Source organism: Sciurus vulgaris (genome assembly GCF_902686455.1).
Source record: "Sciurus vulgaris genome assembly, chromosome: 5".
NCBI lineage: Eukaryota > Metazoa > Chordata > Mammalia > Rodentia > Sciuridae > Sciurus > Sciurus vulgaris.
In genome coordinates, this window is record NC_136465.1 from 93,009,166 (window position 1) to 93,031,118 (window position 21,953).

A 21,953-nucleotide genomic window follows, 5' to 3' on the forward strand; every position below is an offset into this window, starting at 1 on the left:
TGCTTCCAATTTTTACAAAATCTAAGTTGTATTTAAAAATAAATATATATGGCTATCCTTTATTCAATCCAAGAAATTCTACATTAAGCATTCATAATTATTTTAAAAATCATTCATGTGGCACTATTTCAAATCACCTTTCATATTTGTTTTTGATTTTCATTTTTATGATGTATCTAAAAAGTTCAAAGTCTTGTTTCCCTAATGTAGAGTAGTAAAAGAGTACAGAAGGTTCTGGAGTCAAACAAGCGGTAGATTTCAATCCTAGTACTAGTACAGTCTATGCAAACTGGAACAAGTTACTCAACTTCTCTAATTGTCAAAAACTTCATTTGTAAAATGGAATGATTACCTACCTCTCAAAAATTATTTTAAAATTTAGGCTAGATCATACAGGCATGGTAATTAGCAAAAACTCAATGAATGAAAGCTGTAATTACTTCTCAATGCCAATTTATTATATTTGACTTAAACCCACCTATAATGGTGAATATCTTCAAATGATTTAGTATTATTTATGGCAAATACACAAAGAAAGCCCTCCCCAGTCCTCATGTACTGGTCCCTCATCGCACTGTACTCCTCTTGACCTGCTGTGTCGAGAATATCCAAGAGACAGGTTTCTCCATCAATTACTACTTGTTTCCTGTAGGAATCCTAAGAAGGGAGAAACAGTCTGGATTATTTTAGTGCACCTTTTAAAAAGGTGTTATATACAACTCAAGGAAAAAAAAAAAAAAAGACAAAACAACCCCATTCAAAATGGGCAAAGGACTTGAATAGGTATTTCTCCAAGGAGGAACAAATGGCCAAATAAAGCACATGAAAATATGATCAACATCATTGGTCAATAGGGAAATGCAAATCAAAACTGTAAGACACCACCTACCACTCACTAGGATGACTATTATTTAAAAACAAACAAAAACACCAAAATAACATGTGTGAGTGAGGACCTGGAGATACTGAATCTTTGTACTGATCTGGTGACAATGTAAAGTAGTGCAGCCATTATGGAGAATGATTTCACTGTTCCTTGATGGCTAAATGGTAGAATTACCACATGACCCATTTCCATTTCTAAGTATATAGGCAAAAATAAAAGCAGAGACCCAAACAGATACTTACTTGTATACCAATGTTTACAGCAGCATTATTCACTATAGCCAAAATGTAGAAATCTAAGTACACATTAACAGATGAATTGTTGAACAATATACATATTATATATATGTAAAGAAATATTATTCAGCCTAAGAAGGAATAAAATCTGATACACATTACAACACAGATTAACCTTGAAAATACTATTCAAAGTAATATAAGTCATACACAGAAGAACAAATATTTCATGAATCCACATATATGAAACACCTAAAATAGGAGAATTCATACAGACAGAAACAAGAGTTAACAGGGGTGAGGAAAGGAAGATTAGGAGTTACTGTTGAATTGGCACAGTGTATGATGATGAAAAAAGTTCTGAAAGTAGATAGGTATACAGTGCTAAGGTTACACAACATTGTGTATATACTTAATGTTACTGAATGGAACACTTAAAAAATCACTTGGCTATTGTGATATATTTTATGTATATTTTACCACAAAAAAATTTAAAGGTGTTACCTGGTCAACAATGCAAAAGTATATATTACTAACAAACCTATCTATAAAAAATAATTACTAAAACAGGATTGCTGACCAACTCTATTATTCAGATGACTGAGATGAACCCCCCTCAAAATCACTCAACTTGCAAATAATGGTCATGCACTGAACTTTATTTACAAAGACATATACAAGCAAATAAATAGGATTTTAATGCCCATGTTCACTTCCAGATGGTATCTGAAAGTATTGATATGGTAATACTATAGTTTTAAAGCTTGGGAAAAGTACCTAACTGCCAGATAGCATTTTGATATAGTATTTCTGTGGTAATAACTATAGTTTTAAAGGGCATTGTTTCATTTGCAAATAGAGGGTTCTTCATTACATAGTCTTAAACTATTCAATGGTAAGAGCGAAGGGCTGTGGGTATAGCTCAGTGGTAGAGGACTTGCCTAGCAGGTCAAAGACCTGGATTTGATCCTTAGCACTGGGGAAAAACAAGAATGGGGTGGGTAACAGAATCTTGAAATGAAAATCTGATTTTCTTCTGACTTTTAAGTAATATTTGTACCTAAAATTTCATACACTCCAAAACAGGAGTCAAAAAATAAGCAAAGGGGAAGGCATAATGTAAAGTTATGGAATAAGAGGCAGTGCTGATAATGGGTATAATGTATAAAGATCTTATTTCTTATTGTTCCATGCATGGGTAACTATACTTAAAGTGTCCTTAGTTCATGCATTACTTTATTGACTATTTTACCATTTAAGAGATCAAGAGAGGAAGGTATCATTGAAAATCATCTTTTTTTGGTAAATGTTAAAAATTTTACAGGGTAAGGAGAATACAAGATAATATAATCACATGATCCCTATAAATATGGATACATTGTTATATAAAATGTAACTCTACACATATTAAGGAAACTGAGGTAAATATATCAAAATACTTTTTAAAAATTTGAGAGATTTATTTCTTGCTTCTCTCTCTCTCTCTCTCTTTGGGGCTACATGATACACTGAATATGTTTGCTTAGTGTTTATTTATTTATTTAGGTCCTGGGGATTGAATCCAGAGCCTTACATATGCTAACCATGTGCTCTACCACTGAGCAGGTTCACCTGTAGGCCCTTTAGATTATTTTTAAAAAGTAGAAAGAGTACCATATTAGACTATGATCTTTTGCTTAACTTTTAAAGCATACTATATTTTCCAAATTGCATTTAATAATAATCTTACCAGTCAGGATAAAAGGATGGATACTGACTTTCTAAACAAGAAGTTCTTGATTAATATTTTGAATATCTGGTTGACAATTAAATTACTATTTGAAGGAACTCCTGTAGGTTTTAAATTAAGAACCAGTGGGTTTCTGTTTTGTTTTTGTGGTGCTGGGGACTGAACTCAGGGCCTCACATATGCTAAGCAAGTGTTCTACCACTAGCTATACTCTCAGTGTTTAGCTATACCCTAAAACCAGTGTTTGAAGAATAACAAAAGAGCAGAAATTGGCAGTACAGTGTCTTAGTCAATCCATTACTCAGGTGTGGCTCAAGAGTATGTAAAACTAACCAAAAACTTGTTCTTTACCTATTGCTGTTAACTCTCTTTTCTTATCAATACTAACTAAAGTTAGCTTAATAGCTGATAGTTAGTTCCCTTAGTCTTCAAATTTAAAATATTTCACAATAATGAAGTTAAGCATAGAGTATGGAGCCACACAAAACTACTTAATACAGAAGGTGTGGCTATGGGATTTCTCACCACCTCCCCTCATATCATGCCTCCAAGAAGTACTTCAGTAAAATCCTACTCAACAAAAATTTCAAACACTGTTTAAAAAACTGTATAATGTGGAAAATATTAGCAGTTTCTTCACACATTACATAAGATATTTCCTTGATGAACATTCCACCAGGAGGACCAAGAAACAGGGAAAGTGGTCTCATTCCTATTATCTTATCCCTTTCAGATCCTTAAAATACTGACACAAAAACTCCAGAGATTATGTAACAAAGACCCATGTGGCTTTTTACAGAAAATTTTGCCAACACGTTGCAGTAAGCGAATAACTTTTCACAAATATGAAGCATGCTTTATTAACATCATTATTTATTCCCTTCATACTTAAAAAAAATCACCTTTAGTACTTTGTAAAAGTACAGGCTGATAAAGCTTAACACATTTAAAAAAGATTTTACAATGAAACCGTAGTCTATGATGAAGCAAAGAAAAGGATCCAAATTTTACATTTTAAATTAGTGCTATTTCTAGACTTGCAAATAAGTAAATTTTAGATCAGGTACATAAGTTATGGATATCCTTAGGAAACTAGTATAAAATAAAATCACTTAAATTCAATCAACATAATGAAATAATAAGTAAGTTTTTGATGTATACCCCTTGCTCCCAAAATGCCATTCTTTTCATCTACTGAAGCAGTATAATCTTTTCTAAATGAAATGTACCATGCTGGCAAGAGTATATCATAGATGAAATTAAACATTTCTGGTAAATAGCACAATCTCTTTGGAAAGTAATTACAATATTTATCTAAAGCAATCATAGCCTTTGACATAACATAACTTACAGTAAATGATCCTATGGAAATATGGTTTATTTAAAAAATGATAGAGATATACTTAACATGGCATCCTAAACTGTCTTAAGAAAAATTACAAACACCTAATACTAACCCCACAGTCTTATACCATTTATCTATTTTCAAAATATACCCTAAATCAAAGCACCTACCATAATTATCATTCCTTAGTTGTCTCCCAGTCTCAGGCAATCTGTTCTAGCAATTGTTTCCTGGCAGAGATTCCTAGGATGTATTTTGCTTATAGCAGCAAATGATTTGTATTTAATGTAGATCATGACACTTGTTCAAAGTTCTCCCAAACCATCGCCCTTCAGGCTTAAAAATAAAATCCAAAGGATTATTCCTTCCCCAGCATCTCTGATGTTTCCTTCATAGCATGTATTAAATTTTAAATTAGATATTTAATTCTGTAATTGTTTAAGTCTATCCCCACCCCCCCAAAAAAACTAGGCTTTGAACTCGTAGATGGTAGGGTTTTTATCTGTTTTGCTCACCACTACACAACATGTGCCTAAGTCCTAAACACTGTAGGTAAACAATACCTGTCTGCTGAATAACTAAGTGAATCCACTCACGGCAAATATATACAAACACCAAAAAGAAGTATAAATTTCTATTAAAATTATAAGCTGATGTAAACAAATTTTCAGCTGGACCAACTCCTCTGAAATATTCAATACTGAAGTTATCACACTATTTGAAATGAACCCACACAACAAACTTTCCTGTTGGCAATGCATTAAGCTTGTAAAGGTAGATTTTTAAATCTCTCAAAAATTCATTTTTAACACTTTTCCATGTTTTCTTATAAGTCTTATAAAAATACATGAGTTTAAAACATTGAAGTTTTTTAAACTACAAAATACTAAGAATAATAGTGTCTTTGATCAAGTTCTATATAACATGAAAACTTGTATGTAAAAAAATAGAGATTTTAAAACACTTAGGAAAAGACAGAGAATAAGACTGGGGCAAGTATGCTGGGGGTCTTCAACTGTACTAAGTTTTGTATCTTGAAAAACAAAGAGCTAAACTAAACGTAACAAAATGTTAAGACATGACAAAGCTAATTAATGCATACATGATATACTCTATTAATTTTCCACAGAGCAGTAAGTGTATACCTGTTCATCACTACTCACTATCAAGGATTTTATATTTTTATTTTTAATTTCTGTTAGTGTGATAGGCTAAAAATTCTTATTGCTTCAATATCAATTTCTTTGAGGAACAATAATGTTATATAATTTTTTCATATCTTCAGATTTATTGTCATCACCTATGTCCTCTGCATTTGGAATTTTCATATTTTTTACAAAGACTTACCTGGAGACCTACTAGGAGGAATTTCAAAGCTAAAGCTAGGTCTGGGGATATAGCTCAGTTGGTAGAGTGCTGGCCTCACAAGCACAAGGCCCTGGGTTCAAATCCCCAGCACCAAAAAAAAAAAAAAAAAAAGAGAAAGCTAAAGCTAAATTATTCACTCTTCTACAAGATTTCTGAATTCATTACAGAACAATGTGTCCCATATTATTGTTAAACCATCAAAGGTTGTAGACAGATCTCAAAGTAACCTAGAAACATGCAGTAGCCTGGTGTTTGGGTGTGGATGTGAAGTATTCCCCAAAAACTCTCCTGCAAGAAGGTCTGGAGGAGAAATGATTGGGTTGTAGGAGTCTTAAACTAATCAGTGAGTTAATCCCCTGATAGGTTATTAACTGAGGGTGACTGAAGTGGTAGGATGTGATTGGAGGAAGTGGGGATTTAGGGCATGGTTTTGGGTATATATTTGCATCTGGCAAGTAGTGTCTTTCTTTCTGCTTCCTAATCATCACTTGAGCTATTCCCCCTTTGCCACACTCTTCACCATGATGACCTGCCTCACCTGGAACCCTGAGGAATGGAGCCTGCTGTCTATGGATTGAGATCTCTGAAACTGTGAGCCCCTAAATAAACTCTTTCTCCTCTCACAGTTGTGCTGGTTGGGTCATTTAGTCACAGTAGTGAAAAAGTTGACTAAAACACCTTGTATGTTAGACTAATAATGGGGAAATTCTAAGTGCCACATCTTGGGCTAAGCATTACAGTTTAAACATCCCTAATCTGAAAATCCAAATTCAGAAATGCACGGATACTTTTGGTTACAAGTATTTCAGATCAAAGATACTCATTCTGTATATAGTTCCTGGTGGAACTACATCTAGTGGAAAAGAAATGAATGTAAACAAATAACTGAAATAAATATTAACACCATATGCAGGATAGACTATAATGGTGACACAGGAGAGATCAACTTCGTGTGAATTAAGAAAGACTAGAAGGCAGGGTCATTCCATGCAGGAAGGAGCAAAGAAAATACATGAAAAACATCAAACTGCATGATGAGTCTATGGAATCAAGACTTTCACTATAATTCAGCTTAGAGAAATATAGGTAGAGAGCAAGAAGTAAAATTGGGGCACTACAGCAGAGGCATCTTATACAGGATCTTTAATGCCAGAATTAAGGATTTTGTACTTTGTCCTATGCTATTATCATTGAAAGGTTTTTAAGTAGAATCAGACTTACCATGCTCACTATTAGTATAATTATGACAAAATTATGGCCCTCCCAGACACTGCCTCAGTACATCCACTTTACAAGCACCAATTAAATAGCAGGAGGCACCAGGAGCAGTGGTGAAGCAATACTTCCACAGACGGTTAAGCCTTGCAACTTGGCCCCTTCCCTGAGCTTGTAGTTCTAATAACCCCCAAATCTTCCCTGCATTCCTGGAATCCTAGAGGTAATGGCAACTTCTTGATATTACTGTATTACCTTAGTGTTCTCCCTTTGCTTTTCAGTCTTCTAATGCCTAAATAATCCTCTACTTTAGTTCATGTTGAAATATCTAGGGTGGTTTGTTTTCCAGATTATACTTTTGACTTCTATAAGTGTTAAAACAGAAAAGGGGGAGGAAAGGAGAACAGAGACTGGAAGATAAATTAGGAAATTATTATAAGAAATGACTGAACTTGAACTATGGTAGCAAACACAGCATGGATGGAGAAGGTTGAGCAGATGTGAGAATACTTAATGGATAAAACTGACAGAAATTACTTTCCTATAATGCCAATAGGAGTATCAATGGGTGCAACCTCTGTGGAAATAAGTTGGCAGATCCTCAGTAAGTTCAACACAGAGCCAACAGCAATTCTACCTCTGGACACATACCCAAGAGAACTGAAAGTATATGGTCACACAAAAATTATACATGAATGTTGATATCATCATTATTCAAAAGTCAAAAAGGGAAAAAATTCAAATGCCCATCAACTAATGAAATGAAATAAACCAAAATATGGTATGTCTATACAAGAGTATTATTTTGGTCATGAAGGAATGAAGTACTAATATATGCAATGCTTGATCCTGAAAACATTATCCTACATAAAATCCAGACACAAAAGGCCACATGCTGTATGATTCAAATTGTATGAAATATTCAGAATATACAATGTATACAGATACAAAGTAGGTTAGTGGATTCCAGGGGCTGGTAAAAGAAGAATTTGGAAAGTGACTGCTAGTGGGTGAGAGGCTTCTTTTGGGGGTGATGAAAGTGCTCTAGAATTAGAACATTTACAGGTAAGCATTCCCTAATCACTAGGGTTGTAATGGCTGCACAACTTTGTAAATATACTAATCACCAATGAACTGTACACTTTTTTAAAGGTTAAATGTTGTTTTGTAAATTAAATCTCAATTTTAAGATGGGAACAGAGCTTGCCATGCACCACCCTGGTGCTCAGACCAGAAGTCTAGGCTAGTGAAAAACCTGTGAGTTTTCAATCTATGGGCTGCTGGTATTACTCTACTTACTCGTGGTAGACTTGGCAAACCACTTAATCGCTAATGTACTCTAAGTCATTGTTCTCTCGTGTACAAGTGGGTAAGTAAACACATGCAGAACTATATGCCCAAGTTAGATTAAAGATGACGAAATCCTTTTATAAAAATGAAAAATGCTACAAAAAAATGTAGTGGGCAGGCCACTGGCTACTACAACTGTAGAGAAACAGTAACCTATAATTATAAAACCACTAGACATCTATTGTTGGGATAATTTTTGAAAAAGGGGTCACATTTCAAAATACAATGGAGCTAGGCAAGTTCTGGAAATGGAGTGCTAAAATGAATGATTATGAAAGAATTTCTGTTTAGAGAACAAAGATATTACAGAGCTTGTTCTCTTAATTAAATATTGAATTTTAGTTTAGGAATACAGAAAATAAAATGTGTACTTTCTAAAGACAGAGCTACTATTACTTGTATTTATATATATTTTAGTTTTAGACGGACACAGCAACCTTTATTTTATTTTACTGATGTTTTACGTGGTGCTGAGGATTGAACCCAGTGTCTTCCACATGCTAGGTGAGCACTCTATCACTAAGCCACAATCCCAACCCCTGTCATTACTTTTAAAACTATGAATAAACTCAAGAAAAATCTACATGACAATTTTTTAAAATAAGTATGTTATGAACACAGTATTTGTAACCTGTTGAAATCACATGACATTCTCCCACAAATTATTGCTTAATGTCAAGTAAAACTATAAGACTAGAATGATCATGTATCTAATCTTAATAATTATAGATTCCAGTATAATTTTTGTGTTTTATATACCTCCCAGTTACTCTTTAATTGGACTTGATGTCAATTTCCATAATGCAAGAGTACATATGCATTATCCAATTTATTGAGGCTTTAGAAAGAGGAAAGTATGCAGTAGAATGAATCTGACATAACTTTCCTACAGTGACACAGTGAAATCCAAAAAAAAAAAGAGGGAAGTATGAAACAATCCCAATTGTACCTAATACTTTAGTACTCTTTGCCCTCTCCAAAATGAATATTTCTTTCTCCCCAACTCCAATAGTATATGCTTGTTTTTTTAATTGAAACATCACAGAAAGAGAATTAAGTCTTGTTTTTAGACATATGGTATTCAACACAATGTGCTGTGACTCAGCTTCACCGATATAGTGGGCATTTTTCAGTGTTAGCACACAATACATTTACCTACTTGTTTTCAATAACTGCATAATAGAATTATATGGGCATGTCATCATTTACTTCACTCATTTTCTATGGGTAGCATTTAGATTATTTCAATTTTTTTAAAATATCATAAATAGCAGTGTAAGGAATAAATGTTATTTAAAACTTATGAGTTCATTAAAATCATGAGTTAATTATTCTTCTTCACTTTTCTCCCTTTTTCTTATGGTGAGAACCTTGGTTCTATGATATACAGAACCAAGGTGATATAATAGCAGTGTGAACATTTTACACATTACCCAATTAAATTCTTGGGACATCTTCTAAGAAATGGAATTACCTGATCAAAGGACATGCGGTTTTAAATCTTGATAAATATTTCCAAACAACCCCCAGGAAAGTTTTAAGAGCTTACTGTGACTACATCATAAAGAAGGCACATTCTACTAAGCGGGTGGTACACACCTGTAATCCCAGTAACATGGCAGGCTGAGCCAGGAGGATCCCAAGTTCAAGGGCAACCTCCACAACTTAGCAAGACACTGTCTTAAAAAAATAACAACTGTTTGGGGGGATATAGCTCAGTTGGTAGAGTGCTTGCCTGCAAGCACAAGATCCTGGATTCAATCCCCAGCACCACAAAAAAAATAAATAAAAATAAACAACAACAACAACAACGAAAGAAACAGGATATAACCCAGTGGTAAACTGCCATGGGTTCAACCCACAGTACCAAAAAAAAAAAAAAAAAAAAAAAAAAAAAAAGTGCACATTTCTTCATATCCGTTTCATGATATGTTAGCATTCTAATATTAGCCAATGTAAAAGCATAACAACATGTTAGTTATTCTTTGAACTTTATCATATTAATGATTCAACTTTTTATATGTTTATGTCATTTGTTTTTAGTTTTGGTAGACAGGTTGACTATATTTAGCTCATTTATCTTCTAGCTGGATGTTTGCTTTTTTCTAAATTAGACATAAATTGGCTTCCTGTTATATAGGCCAAATAGTTTTCAGGTATCTTGCATTTTTGTTAAAGACATTTGAATTCTTAGACACCCAGATACCTTTTTTTTTAAATGTTTTCCTTAATGTGTTAAAGATACTCTAAAAATGAAAAAGAATTACTACTTTTCTCAAGGAGAATAATAGTTAACCTTAATTCTACATATAAAGAAACTACCTCATGTTTAATTCACTCAATCTGGATTTAAGATGACATTAATCATTTTTTATTTCAGTTATATACAGTTTGACCATTAAAGTGTATATATCACAGAACCAAGGTTCTTACCATGAGAAAAAGGGAGGAAAGTGAGGCAGAATAATTAACTCATGATTTTAATGAACTCATAAGTTTTAAATAACATTTATTTATTAGCTTTCTGATTTTAAAGCAATGACATTCCAGCAGCAATAAACACCTAACATCCAGATCTTGATTCCTAAATGTCATTCTTTTAGGTTAGTTTTATTTATTTGTCATAAATAAGAGATTTTCCTTATTTATGACAGATGCCAATTAATTAATGTAGAAGTAATGACAGTTAGAAAATTACCATTTTGCAACCACTATGGTAGTAATTAATTCAGGCAAGAATTATCAGTGAATGCTAGATCCAGTTGAGTGCAAATATACTAGAGAACAGATTACTTCCAGTTTCAAAGTATCTCCTCTCAGTCTTTATTAGTTTTAAAAGACTTACAGGTAATCTTTACAGAGAGAAATCTGACAAACATCACCTTAAGCAAAATAAATTATGTATGTATATATACATATATGTATATACACACACACATCAATGTTATCATCCACAATAGCACAAACCAGCATCACATATAATCCTGATGTGATGCAATGAGGAGGTCATAACATTCCTCACTTAGCATCCCTGCCAAACTGTTGAATCTGATTCTGTTCATAAGGAAACAAATTAGGAGGACATTTTACAAAACAACTAGCATGAAACTCCTTGAAAAGTGCCACTGGTCAAAAAAGAGAAGAAAGCTAAGAAGCTGTACAGACTGAAGACTTTGAAGAATGACAACTAATTTTTCATCCTGAATCAGAAAAGAAAACAACTGCTGTAAGGACCTTCTTAGAATAACTAAAATGTGAATATGGACTATGAGTAAAGTATTTATCAGTGTTGAATCACCTCAATTATTCTGTTGTGGTTGTACAAGGAAATATTCTTGTTACGACAGGTTGGCAAACTTTTCTGTAGAGGGCCAGAGATAAATATTTAGAGCTTTGGTCTCTGGCATAACTACTCAATTCGTTGCTATAACGCAAAAGCAGCCTTTGACCAGATACAAACACACAAGTGTAGTTATACTCCAATAAAACTTCACTGACACAGACAGCAGGCAGGATACAGATCTTAGAAGGTAGAAGTTTAACATGTATAACATTCTCAAATAGCTCAGCAAGAATACAGGATATAGTCATGTATGTGTGGTGGATCTATATCATTAGGATACATAGACATATAGAGATATATATCTGTACAAATATATGTAGCTATCTATATCTATCTAAATAGAAACAGATATAGAAAGCAACTAAGGCAAAACATTAACTAGGGAATCTTTTTAAGGGCAACAGTTACTCATTGTACTTTTCCTTTCTGCCACTTTTCATTTGACTGTTAAAAAATTATCTAAAGTACTTGCTATATCCCTTCTTAGTCCTCAAATGTTCTAATTTTTACTAATACTACCGATTTTATTATATTAAGATCATAATACTATAACTGTTCCACTGTGAGACAACAAGAATACGAGATGCAAGAAATTGAATGCTATCCTCAAGTACAGAACCTTGGATCACCACCTTAAAACACTGTGAAGGAGAGTCAGCTTCATGAAGGCAGGGATATGGTCTGTTTCTCAATGTATTTCCAGCCCCCAGGAAGTCTGTACAATACAAACTGGACACTGAATAACATTTTCTGAATTAAGGAGTTAGCTGCACTGTTAAAACCAGAATTTCAAGAGATGCCAAACCAGAAAACATATTTTCCTTTTACCTATTTCCATTGAACTTCCATTTGTATGATTTCAAAGCTTTGTATATATAAAAATTCAACACAGAATACTACCTGTCCAATGAATTTTTAAATTCAATAAATACTCAATATTTAAATAATACTCAATATTTAAATTGACCTAAAAATCAGCAGTTAAAAATCAGCTGCTCCACAACTAATCTACAAGACTTAAAAATCTACAGAATGTGAACCTTCATAGTTTACTGTTTGAATAGACCCTTCCTAACATCCCCTTACAACAAGGCTTTTAATAGCAGAGTAGCTCCAGAGTGCATGCAAAGAATTCAGAGAGCACCCTGTAGTTTTTGGTCCCTCTTTACAAGTAGGCTCAATCAGCATTGCCAATGGAATCACCCTATGTTCTCTTACAATGCCAAAACTCTTTTCTAAATATAATCACCTACTTATTTAGTTAGGCCTAACGAGGTCACATGATAAATTTTATATCACTATTAGCAGAGTAAAACATTTAAACCTAAAAAAAATCAATTATCTAAAATAGAACTTTTAAGTAAAACTGATATATTTACAAACTGATATAACAAGAAGACCATAACCAAGGTTAAAATTAAAAAAAAAAAAATATATATATATATATTCAAATTTAGGGTTTCATTGTTATTTTATTATAAAGTGAATAAGTTACCAGTAGAAGGGCACTCACAAAGGGGGAGAAGCTGGCCACAGCCTTAAAAAGAAATGCACTTAGAATTGCTGTCAATATTTTAATTTAGAAACAATGTTTTAATATAATGGTAGAATAAGCAATACGGTAAAATTTAAATCTACATTATTGGAAAAATACAAAGTTTACCTGAGGGACATGAATTTGACAAAGAGATACTTATATTAGCACATACTGGAGTTTCAACCTCAGAACTATAATATATGAGTTAGGTAATTCTTTACTGTATACTACATCAAGTTTAACAGAATCCTTGGTCTCTTCCCTATATGTGCCAGCAGCTGCCCTCCCTCCCCAAGTTGTGATAACTAAAACTGTCTCCAGATGATGCCAAATGTCCCATGAGGAACAAAGGTACCAGCCAGATCCTCACTGATGATTACTGACATACATACACATATACACACACACATATGCAAAATTAGAAAAATAACAGGTTACAGTTACTTTTATAAGTTACAGTTACAGTTATACAGGCTCTTATAACATTCTTCCTATATTAGTTCCATTTTTTACAGTATAAATTATCTTATTCTACAAAATAAAATGAATTCTTAATAATCATTGAAAGGCCAAAGAAACAGAGAAAATTGGCAAACCTTGGTAATAGCTAAAGCACTGAAGATGGAATGAATTGGATCCAGTTTATGAATCCACTCTTACTGAGTAGGAAACTGTTTCATCAAAGGGGCATAATGTGGACTAAATTATAATGCCACATTAACAAAGTATGCAGATATCAAAAAAATATAGCCTGAGAAAATTACTTGCTGTATTTAGGTTTTACTAGCACACTTGTAAGAGAAAACTCAATATACATTGCTAACTGACCAACTGATGTCTGTGTCTTTAACTACCTGTATTTTCTTCTGCCAAATTTTACCCTGGGAAGAAACTTTCAATGAACATGTTTTTGATAACAAGTGACTTCTAAACTGTAAAAACATGTTATTTCTAGCCAATGTTTGTGTTGGAGACTTGTAAGTTTTTATACTCTTGCCCCACTAGCAGGTATTTCATTATTTTTGACACTTGTTGGTAGACTTCATAAAAGATAAAAAATAAAACCTTTCAGAACAGGGGCTGTGAGGCACTGGGTTCGACCCTCAGCACCATATAAAAATAAGTAATCAATAATAAAGGTATCATGTCCATCTACAAACTAAAAAAAATATTTTAAAACATCTTCAGAAGAGAAGACATTATATGTATATACCCTCAAATATAAAATCACTCCATGTGCCATGCCTAATTCTAATTATATCTCATTCATTAATTAGTAGGCTAAGATCAATTTTGGTACATTGATAAATCTGAAATTGGGCTACATTATTAAATATTTTCTTTGTTTAAAAGATTACCTATTGTTCACTTTCCAGTTATACTGGGTATAGTGGAAATTTCAGAAAAATCCAAATTCAAATCCTATCATTATGAACTGAGTCACCTAGGCAATTAAGATCTCTCAGAGAACATTTTTAATGAATAAATGAAATAACATGGATTATCCTCCTAATCTACCTTGTAGAGTAATTCTTTGCAAATTATAAATCATTAAAAAAATGGCAGTAATTTGAATTTTTAAAAAATTTCTTTCCATTCTTTTAATGTAAGAAAATTGAGTGAATTCCAAATGGGTAAAATCTAGGCCCTTTCTAATTTTCTCTATGACCACATTATTCACTAATCAAAACCTAACTGCAGCAGTGAAATCTCCTATCTTCTTTTTAAGTTTTTATAATAACATGAAGTCAGCATTTTTATTCAATCAACTCTCTATAAAACTACTAGGTTTTCTTGTCTTTCTTATACTTGTACTACACCAAGAACTTCATGTGTTACTTCCTTCAGAAACTTACTGTAACCTGGCAGATAAAGGGATAATCTCAGATATCTTTCCCCAGGTGGCTAAGCTAGGTGAGGGAATGTCCAGTTTCAAAGTTCACAGGTAATCAATGCTTCCCAGAATCAAGTGTTCGGCTTGGCAGAAATCATAATTAAACTTACTTTAAATTTATAATTTTTTGTCTACCTTACCCACAGATAACACATTAACTGTTGGCTCTATTTCTTCAAGATTATAATTACATTTTAAATTTTTTTTTTTTTTTTTTTGGTATTAGGGATTGAACCCAGAGGTGCGTAACCACTGAGTTACATCCCCAATCCTCTTTATATTTTATTTTGAGATAGGGTCTCCATAAATTGTTTCAAGTCTCACTAAATTGCTGAGGCTGGCTTTCATGAACTTGAGATCTGCCTCAGCCTACCAAGTGCTGGAATCACAGGTGTGCCACCACCACGCCCAGTGCATTTTAGCAATTTGGACAAAAGATTTCCTAGCCTATTTCATCACATTGATGCAGTTTATGACCTCATGCTATGCACTTCATATAGCATTCATGACTTCTGACAGGAAACAGAGTGTATTGGAATTTCTCCGATTTTTAGGGATGATGGAAAGCAGTTCTGCTAAAAACATCTTCCATATCCTGGAAAACTTTCATGCTTAACTTGCACTCTCTTAATACTTCCTTTTACATCTGATTTAAATGGTAGCTACACCAAGTGACCCTGGATTTGGAACACAGATTGAAGTGAGTAAACTATTCCATCATCTTCAAAGAAAAAACCAAAACTATAGCACAGCACTGAACTGACTTGTCAAAATACTTAGAGACTATTACATAGGAGGTCCACTTCAATTAGATTGTTCCCCTTTACTAATGGAAATTCTTAACAGGAAGTCAAATAAAAGTTGCTTCTGTTTACAACCAAAATTTTGCAAATAAGCATAATTTCTCCTTTTTTTAACTATCAAAACTATTTGACATGTCCTTATGAACCGTATCTAATTAATCCCCAAAGTTCTAAACATTCTCCAAGACCACAATGCCCTAGAATCTATCTCATTGTCAGTGTTTCTTCAAGACATTACATAACACAGACGTTATTAGGGCATTCTGACCTGTTCTTGACTCCACAGCCTGAACTTAGAGAAAGATCTAGACAATACTTCAGAACCATTTTTAAAAATGGTACATTAGAACAAGAATAAAAGTTAAGAGATTAGGATTGTTTAAACTAGGGTAAAGATGCCCAATAAATAATCTAATAATATTAGGCTATTTAAAAGAAAATGTGATGCTTTTATTCTCACCTTCATGTTAAATTTAATATGAACCTTCGGATTATGTCCAAGATATGCTAATGGTTACCTTCTAAAAATGAGTTAACAAGGACAATTATGGAATATCCCCCCTGCATGTCTTTGGGATTAAATAAATCCTTATCTGCTTAGGATAATTTAACTCTAGTGTTGCCAGAAGACAGTAGGAAATAAAACCTGAATTCTCAGGGTATTTTCTATCAGGTCTTTATGCTATCATTTTGTTGTTGGTAAATTTTCAAAAACTAAAAAAACTCTGAAAATAATCCTTAAAAGTTCGTTAAACAAATTGTATTTTAAAACAATCCTAACATTTCCTTGAGTAAATTTAAAAAGGACTGCCAAGTAAAGGTAAGGATTGGTAGTGGTACCTTTATATAACACCACCTCAGGCAAAGAATAAGTTTTTAAAAATGTACCAGGTAGCTGCAGATTTTCCCCTCAACTTCAATGCTGAGGGGAAAATATTAATGAAGCTAAAAAAAAACAAAACCCATCAAATGACTACATTCTATCAGTAAAATTCAATCTAACTTCTATATATAACTCCAAAATACCAAGAAACCTATAAAAATAAGTTATATTTAAAATATGACTTCAAGGTACACTTAGATATGCAAATTCACATCTTTACCTTCTCACAAAACTCTCAAATGCACTTCCAATCAAAACGCACATTAACTGTCAGAGTGAGTATCATGGACCTTAATATTTTCCACCATAGTCTCCCAAGAGAAGCAGGTTATATATAACCCAAGGACATATGAAACCCAAGGATGTTTCAGATAATAACTCTCAGTATAATTACCCCGTAATAAGTACTTACAAAAATTATCAGAGAAACTTCTTTTGGTACCAAAGGATGGTCCTAAACAAGTAATTTGTATAATATTAAAACAAGGTTTACCTCTATTGTAGGATCATATTCATCCACAAAGTGATTCTGAATTAGCTGTATCGTCAAGGCACTCTTGCCTACGCCACCAGCTCCAACTACCACAAGTTTATATTCAGTCATTTTCAGCAGGCCTTATAATAAAAATAATGAAAATTTGACAAAATTAGAATGTGAAGATGCATGAGGTTAATACTCTATCAAATATTCTATCAATACCTTTTAATAAAAACTCACCTTTATATGGAAAGTATTCCAAAATTTAATGATGAAAACTTCAGTTGACTACAGATGTGTATTCTAATGAACTACACTTTATTTACAAACTACCTCATCAACGTTTCAGAAAAATGCACACAGAATACATGGCCAGTTCTTTTATTTCATATTCAGAATGTTCTGTCTAAATAGCTAGACTGCTGTTCTGTAGCAACTAATGGCTCTCAAAGGAACGCATCATGACTTTCCTAAGCACAAGTATCTCACACAGTGCTCTATACCCCCACAGTCACACCCACACAAACATGTTGACAGCTGTCCCCACTTCTATACTAGCAGTACTCCTAGTTAACTGGCCTCTAACTTAGAAGTAGATGTGCCAAGAGTGTCTTTGTTGGAGTCAATAGCTATAGAACACTTTTTAAAAGCATCATCAGAATAGTTCTGGATAAGTACCAAGAATTACATGGAGGTCTAGTGTCAAAGTTAGACTGTGCCATGAGGAAATAAAAATTTGGATACTGAAGAAACATTTGATGACATTTTAATCTGTAAAACATCTGCAGAGAAAAACAAAAGTAAAAACTTGGAGAATTTTGGATTAACTATTCAGTGCAGGTGATCTGATCATCAATCATAGTATAAAATCCTAAACGTTAGTGCTGAAAAACAGCACTTCTGTATGAAAAATATAATTAAATAAAATTCAGAGATAAACACTGCTTTCAGTAAGAAAAAAAACCCATGAAAATGTAAGGAACTGTTTCTCAGTATCTACCTGATTTTAACTCTGCTTCTGGTACATCCTCTCTCAATAGATTCAATAAACATTGACAATTTGTAGAGTTAATAATCACAAGACCAAAAACATGAGATATTTTAGATATTTCTAGTTCAAACCTTAAAAACAAATAATTTTTATTTTCTTTCCCTTATGTAACACAGCATTATAAATAAGAAGTGAAATGCAGAAAAAAAATGGCAGTAAATGCACAATTATTACAGGATAAGTAAGAGATCAATGAACTGGGTATATGTTTTAGATAAAAATTAAATAATGCAGCATCCTATTGAAAAAAAAACAAGAATTACCCAAACAGGAAAAAAATTGTTTTTCCATTGTACTAACCTCCTCACCTTACTCCTAATATGCCTCAGAAAGAGCACCACAGGCTTGGAAACTATTCTGTCACACACTTAGAGTATAGTTCCCTGTCCTACTCTCTGTCCCGCCTATCCTTACATGCTGCTTTTCTGCAACCATGATGATAGCTAGTACAAATGCATCTTACCCTGTTTTCCCCATGTTTTACTCCAAATGTAGGCCATGGCAAATGGGAGAAATGAGGAGAATCATTCAAAATGTGTCCTCTAGCTCCCTGCCAACTTTATCTCCCCAAACTGGCAGCCTACAACAGGAACCCTTTGAGTCCCTAAGAGTTGGGTAGGTGGTGGGAGTCCCTAGAAATCAAAACCTCTTTTCCCTATCATTCATTTCACAAGTGTCTAGTAGAGCTTTCTAGGCTGTGTGATCACAATAGATTGAATGCAGATGCAGATATGAATATCAAGATGTCTCCCATTAAGGCACATAATTAAACAGATGTGATAAAGTGTGAACACCATGTCACTCTTCTCACTAATTTGGTTTTGCTTTGGGAATTTTCTTTTCATAAAAATTTTTACCAAGTAACAGGCTTATTATTTGCTGTCTAAATAAAACATTTTACAATTGTTTAATTAATATGTAAATAATTGGTAAAACCCCAAAGATTTTTGAGAATCTCAATTTTAAAGAGGGTACAGAGGTTAAGATCAAAAAAGTGTGCTAGTTTAGGATATGCTGAGGATGGATACTGAATTAGAAATTATCTGTATAGGAATGTGTGATCAAAGCAACACACACCTTCTGGTCTAATTGTTTATGCAGTTGTGACCTGGAGGTAGGTTTAAAAACCTTGAATCAGGTTTCTAAAATCAAGTATATTTAAGTCCACTAGAAGGAGCTTGGTTTCAAAGTCTTACTGAAGAAAGATCAGAGACCAGAAAGGGTCTCCTTACCCTAAGTTTAGAAACACAAGCAAGGATTATAAATGGGAGGGGAACCCAACAATTTTGTTATAAAAGAAACAAAAAAAAAAAAAAAAAAACTTGTTATAAAAACTAAACTACCATCAACCTATTAATCTCTTAAACCAGTAAACCTTGTGGGTATTAGGCTTATTTGATGTCTATACTCTATCATGTGTAGGAGTCAGCATTTTGGACCTTAGTCACTTAAGAGTGACACCAATCAGGGTTAATTCTGAGATGATCATTATGAACATACTTTTCCTTTTGTACTTCTTTGTAATGTGTTCCATTAAAATATAACATGTAACATTGTGACAATTAGAAAAATACCTTTCCTGAGTTTAACCCCTTGCTTTGATGGCTATCAAAGTTTAACAAGGCTGCTTAGGAATTCAGCTGTAACATGCATAGGCCTACCAGGATTTATTTCAGATAGTTAGCTGGCCAACTGCTACAATTAATTCTTCTTTTAAGTCAGTTTTCAAAATCCTGTAAGCCCTCTTTAGAAGTACTGCAATAACTCCTGGGATAGAGAACAATTTGTAAGAATGATATAATGTAGAGAGAGATGGGTAGGGAAGGGCAAGAAAAGGCAAATTAACTTCAAGTACTACTTTAGCTATTGCTGTCTGCAATTCAGCTATCAAGGAAAAAAGATGTTTCTGCTGTTTGGGTTTTCTTCATGCGTTTTAACTTGAAAAAAGCAAAACAGACCTTCTGGGATTAACTTTTTGCTTTTCACTGTGGGTCACAGCCTTACATGTAGGGTGTTGGCCACCTGTTCTTCCACCACCATCTCTACCTCCACCTCCTCCTTTGTGGCCACAGCAATGTCACAGCCCATACATGGGGGAGGGGAGCAGTCAGGAACTCAGCGGCAGATGCATTTTTTTTTTCCAAACACAATAACCTCAAACAGTGTTCTCTGAGCACTTTTCTATGCTCTTCCCAAACAGACCTCCCCAATGACCCCACACATCCCTCTAAACATTGAAAAGGGCCATTACCCGTCCAGCCTGCGCTCCAGGGAGAAGTTTATACCCAGTCGGTGAGATGCTAGATGCAGCAGAGAAGGCTGTACCGAGGCAGCCGAGCGCAGGGCAGGGAGGAAGAGGTGCGGGAGCAGAAAGGGGAGAGGGAACGACGACGAGGGGGAAGGGAGGCGGGAGCGCAGCGGGTAACCTCCACCGCACCCGACCGCCCCGAGGGGCAACCCACCCAACCGCGAGTTTCTTCCCCGCAGCCTCCAGCCGCGGCTCCGGGGAGGAGGAAGGAAGGGGTTCCCCGTCCAGGAAGCAGCACGAGCGGCGACTGCCTCTAGCCTCACCCTCAGTCCCGCACCACCTATTCCTCACTCCCCGCGTCGCCGCGTCCCCGCGCCTCCGCCTGCAGACTGCCCCAGCCCCGCCTGCCCTCTGTGCCTTGTGCCCCGCGCCCGCTGCCTGCCCCTCCCGGGACCCCTAATTCATTCACTCGCCGCCGGCCCCACCCGGCGCCGGCGAGGAGGGTCGAGACCCGGGTAGGGGCCCAGGAGGGGCGGTTCGCGCCCTACCTCTCTCCCGCACCTGAGAGCCGCCGAGCCTCTGGCCCCCGCCGCCGCCTTTAGTGCCCGCGCCGCGCTCGCTCCCAGTCCGAAATGGCGGGGGCCCGGAGTACTGGCCGAGCAGCCGCCACCGCCGCCGCCGCCGCCGTCGCCGCCACCACCACTGCTGCCTCAGCCGCCGCGGCCGCCGCCTAGGGAAATCGAGCTCCGAGCACACCGATGAGTTCGGGCCGGGCGGCCGCAGAGGGCAGAGCTATCGATGCCTTCCGCGCTCGATTCCTCTTCAGACGGGCGCACGGGAGGGAACGGCTGAGGGCGGTGTGGGAAGAGCGAGGAAAGGCTGCTGAGAGCGCCGCCGGGGAGGAGAAGGGGGCCGGGCCGGGCCTGGCGGGCGAAGGTGGAGCGGAGGCCGGCCGGCGGAGGAAGGGGTGGCTGGGCGACGGAGGTGGGAGCCGGCGGGCCGGGAGCGAGCCTGGGCGGCGCCTCGGCAGGAGGAGGGGCTGCCAGGCCTACGCGAAGCCCGCCCCCGGGCTGTAGCTGCAAGGCAGACCCCGCAGCAAGGCGCTCGGACCCGCGCGACAGCGGCGCGCTGCGCGACCCCACGGGAGAGACCGTAGCCGTGTGGCCGCACCGCTGTCGCGTCTACACTGAGAAGCCACGAAAATCCCGCCACCTCAGGGGTCAACCTGCACTTGCGCACGTTCATTTACTATCATTTACTGCATGTAATAAACATGCAGTCACCAAAGGTGGGAGGTGACTTCGGTGGCTTGGGGAGAGCCTAGGCGGACAGTTCCCATACCATCTGATTGTCATCAGCCTCCACAGGACTGGGAACCTAGCCCCAGGCCCAGACAAACGCGACAAATCCTTTCTTTGCTAATCTTGGGATGGGACGGAGGTTTTCTAATTTTTTTGTTATTTTTCTGGGTATTCTGAAGCCTGCAAAAGGCCTCTCAACAGAGACCACGTATGTACCCACCGCCCCTGGAAGCACCAGCAGAAAGGTGTTTTTTTGTTGTTGTTGTTTTGTTTTTTTTTAAGTAGA

The 21,953-nt window shown here is 35.9% G+C and overlaps 1 protein-coding gene across 3 annotated transcripts in view; it reads right to left on the reverse strand.

The window, feature by feature from the left end:
* KRAS (KRAS proto-oncogene, GTPase) overlaps window positions 1-21,331 on the reverse strand; it is a 34,789-nt gene extending 13,458 nt beyond the window's left edge. The window contains exons 1-3 of one of the 3 annotated variants that reach the window (XM_079139469.1): window positions 20,915-21,331; window positions 17,083-17,204; window positions 479-657 (exon numbers count right to left, since the gene is read on the reverse strand). In XM_079139469.1, the coding sequence (XP_078995595.1) occupies window positions 479-657; window positions 17,083-17,193 (290 nt within the window). In that variant the 5' untranslated portion in view covers window positions 17,194-17,204; window positions 20,915-21,331. The remainder of the gene's footprint in view (window positions 1-478; window positions 658-17,082; window positions 17,205-20,914) is intronic. The other 2 variants (XM_079139468.1, XM_079139470.1) reach the window with 2 other exon arrangements.
* Window positions 21,332-21,953: the final 622 nt, after the last annotated feature.